The sequence below is a fragment of the Pteropus vampyrus genome, unplaced genomic scaffold (assembly GCF_000151845.1).
Source record: "Pteropus vampyrus isolate Shadow unplaced genomic scaffold, Pvam_2.0 Scaffold80, whole genome shotgun sequence".
NCBI classification, from domain to species: Eukaryota; Metazoa; Chordata; class Mammalia; order Chiroptera; family Pteropodidae; genus Pteropus; species Pteropus vampyrus.
The window spans coordinates 3257733-3261695 of NW_011888861.1; the positions used below are offsets into that span (position 1 = coordinate 3257733).

General features: G+C 44.8%; 1 protein-coding gene across 1 annotated transcript in view; it reads right to left on the minus strand.

Annotated features, from left to right (window-relative positions):
- Positions 1 to 3577, minus strand: part of STMND1 (stathmin domain containing 1) — a 35694-nt gene extending 32117 nt beyond the window's left edge. Inside the window, exon 1 of the mRNA XM_011362898.1 lies at positions 3497 to 3577. Coding sequence (XP_011361200.1) covers positions 3497 to 3577 — 81 coding nt within the window. The remainder of the gene's footprint in view (positions 1 to 3496) is intronic.
- Between the last annotated feature and the right edge of the window lie 386 nt (positions 3578 to 3963).

Genomic DNA, 3963 nt, shown 5'->3' on the forward strand with positions numbered 1-3963 from the left:
AAAAAAAAAGTCAGAAATAGGTTCTAAAAAATCAAACTTTAAGAAGCATTTATTCTCTTTAACTGACAATAAACAAGAATTTTCTTGTCAAGTATTAGGGGAATACTGTGAAGGATCTTTGGAGATCACCTATTCCAATATAGCCTGTCCCATTTTATAACAAGCAAGAAACTTTGAGTTAATCATACAGAAGATTTCCCCCAATGAAGAAAAGTTTCCCACTGTTCCTTAGCATTATTTTATTGCAGTGACTTCTTGCCACTTTAGACTAAGGTAAAGTGAAGAGAAAGTCTGCAGGCAGATCTCCAGAAGTTTGACTGAGAATATTTTAAAGTTGTGCCACCAAGAAACATGAATATTTCTTGCAAGCAAACATGTTCATCTAATTTTGAAGACACTGCTGAACTACTGAACTCTCCGCCTGACGAATTTATGAAGGTAGCGAAAGCAGTATTGCTCTGATAGCTAGAGAGTGTTTAATTAGTAATCATACCTTTCCCAGATCAGATTTTCAAAGTCAAGTGTTTGGGGTGGGAAAAGAGGTATATGCGTGAGTCGACTCTGAGTCTATTTTCAGGTTATTTTAATATTGAATTTTCTCCTTGCTGATCGTCATTAGTCTAGTCACACTATGAGGAGATAGGCAGACACTAAGGAATGGGAAGAACTGAGAGGGATATGCAGTCACTCAAGAAATATTCATTAGTGCCTGGTCTGCATCAGGCACTGTAATAAGCACTAGGGGTACAAAGATAAAAATAGTCCTGTCCTCAAGAAGATCATAATAGTTTGGATTGAGAGGCAAACATGGGAACAAATAAATACAATAAAATGTTTTGAAATGCGATAGGAGAAAGCATAAGGTCAACTCTGCCAGCATGGTGGCAGGGAAGAGGAGAAGAATGGTCTTGAGTTGACTTCAAAAACAGGTACATATTTGCATGCAGCCCAAGAAAAGGGAGAAGGGAAAGTCTGCAAGGAGAGAAAACAGTGATGCAAGGCATGGAGACAAAAATAGAAGGGGTTTGGGGAACAACGAGTAGTAAGGTGTGACTAGAATATGAATGGGGGGAGCGATGAAACTAGAGAATTTGACAGGAGTCAACTTGAGGATGGCTTAGGAAAACATGATAAGAATTTAGGATTTGATCTAACATAGATAATTGTAATAATAATAATAGTAATAACTAATATTAAGCACTTATTCTGTGTCAGGCATTGGTATGAGTTTACATGAATTGAGTTTATTTAATCCTCATAACAACTCTATCAAATTGCTATTATTAATCACCCCCATTTTAGAGATAAGGAAACTAAGGCACAGGGAGGTTAAATAACTTGACCAAAACCACCCAAATCACCAGTAGTGAGTCTAGAAGTCCAACCAAGGTATTCAATTTCTTAATCACTGGTTGGTGTGCTGACTTAATGGGCTGGTAACTTTTTCAGCAGAGGTTGATATAATCCAATTTTATTTTAGAATGATCACTCTGGAGGTCATGTGAAAAGTTGGAGATGGAGGACAGGTGGGAGTGGGTCGTGAAGGAAGGATCCAGGGAGACCAGTTTGGAGCCCATGCAAGAGGCAAGGACTATCTCACCCCCGAAATTCAGGAAGAAACCCAGAAACCCTCTTAGGCCTTGGGGAGGCTTGGCCCAGAGGAACCTGGTATATTTGACACCTGTAGAGCTTGCTTTTTTAGCATTCTCTCTGGCTCTACACAACAAAATTATTTTGGTAGTAACCATGGAACAAATGACAATGGCCAGAAAAGAAACAAAAATAGTAAAAATTTCTTCTATAGAAGTCTTATACATAATCACACCAGTAAAATTTTTAAAAATAAAGCTTTTTGTACAAAAAAGGGAAGGCACAATGGAGTAAAAAGTGTTCCCTTATGTAAGAATATAGTCCAAAGCCATAATGAGTAAAGATGACCAAATTGTTGCCAAGAAGCCCATGAGTCTAAGAGGGAGAAGAAGCTTTAAACAAACATTTACCATGTGATAAGGGAGCATCACAGAGGTGGTGTTTGGGCTCAGTACCAAAGGATAGATAGGAATTCATCAGGCAAACTGGGAATGGGGCCAGGGAAGGGCACTCCTGGAAGAAGGAATGGCGGGAAAGACATGCAGTGCCATGATGCCTGGAGGAAGCAAGCACTACAGGTTCTTGGTATGGCAGATCTGAGGGTTCATGAGTGAAAGGAACTGGACAGGAGAGGATGACATTAGAAAGACTAGTGGAAGCAAAAATCAACAGTTTTGCACATCCCAGGGAATTTTTTCTTAGGAAGATAGGTAGCAGTGTGGGAGGTAAGACTAGTTGGGGTGGTGACGGAAGAGGCAGAAAGACTCAGGAAAAGGTAATAAATAGGGCCCTAAATGCAGACAGTGGCAGTTGGGATGGAAAGCAAATGTTTTCTGCGGGCCTCTCCCAGGGCAGCAGGTACTAAGCCTGGATCTCAGCCTCTCCTAGACCCTGGTTTGTTTTTTTGACTCCAAGAGCCCAGCAGATGTGCCTCACACAGAGTAGGTGCTGTAATTGGCACTGAATAGTGTCTTGCTCACTGCCTGCTAAGATAAAGTGTGTGCTCTTTAGACTGTAGTTCCAAAAATGCTCGTTAGTGAGAGTGACCATAAATCCTGGTTTGCTGCGACAGTGTGGGCTTAAATCAGGCTGTCTGGGCAAATTTATTAATAGTGTTCTCTTCCTCTCTTAAAAGTATCCTGCTTTTGATGATAAATTACATGGTAATATTATCTTTGGGTAACAATTCCTGAAGAAACCCTTGTGGGTTCCTGTTCTGCTTGTGAAATCTTGATGATAATGAAGATGGGAAGAAATCATGGACCTCATTTTTTTCTGGACCAACCATTCCTCCATGCCCTGCCCTGGGAAAAATTCTCCTTTGTGCCTCCAGAAGAATTAAGGGGGATTCAACCTTGAGGGAGAGTGGAAAGAGTATTGGAATGAGACTCTTCAAGATTAGGTTCTGTCTCCAGCTCTGCCCTCAAACAAGCTGTGCAGACTCAGGCAAGTCCTTTTTCACCTCTCTGGGCCTCAGGGTCTTCATGTGGGAAGTGAGAGGACTCAGCCAGATGGCTTCTAAGATCTCTTCCAGCACTAAGTAATTCCCAAAGGGCCCACTTTCCGGAAGCCAATAATATATGGCAGCTCCCAGGTACTCTCACCAGACCTTAAGAATCATTGCCAATCCCAGCTCTGTGCAGATCGCAGAACTCATCCAGTTATTCCTGCCTCTGCCCTGGGGCGTGACCACCTTCGCTAGCTCCTAAAACACAAAAGACTCTCAAAGCTAGTTCTATAGCAGCAGGAGTCCCAGTTGGATAAGACAGCAGTTAAACACTGGCTGAATAAAGCGGCTCCCAACACGCCCACTCCACTGCCGTGAGTCCCATCAGACCCTGCTCCAGCCAACTCCAGCCTCCCCCAAGCGTGGCAACAGTCTTTATGCCCTTTTTGTTTGTTTTACCTTGAATCCCTCTTCCCAGCCCTTCCTGGGCGCGGGGACGCATCTCTGCTCCTCCGCACGCTGGGAAGGTCCGCAGCCCATGCTGCGCTCTGGGCGCTCCTCCACCGGCCCCGCTCCTCCACCGGCCCCGCTCTGCGGTGCGCCCCCGCGGGCTCCCTGAAGCGCCGCTGAGCCGAAGCGCCCCTGAGCCCCAGCGCCCCGTGCCCTGCACTCCGTGATCCCTGCGCCCCAGCGCCTCCGCGTCTCCCACCTCCCGCACTTAAAGGCTCCAACGGTAGGCGCTCAACATCTGCACCTGGGCAGTTGCCGGGAACTGTTGCCACAATAAACCGAATCACGCGAACCTGAGAACCCAGAGGCTATGGGACTTTCGTAACTGAAACTTGGTAGACCGTCTAAATCACAACTGGGATGCAAATTGGAGCCCTCGCCAGAGCAAAGTGAGAGGAGGGCCTGCTGCTGGCCGA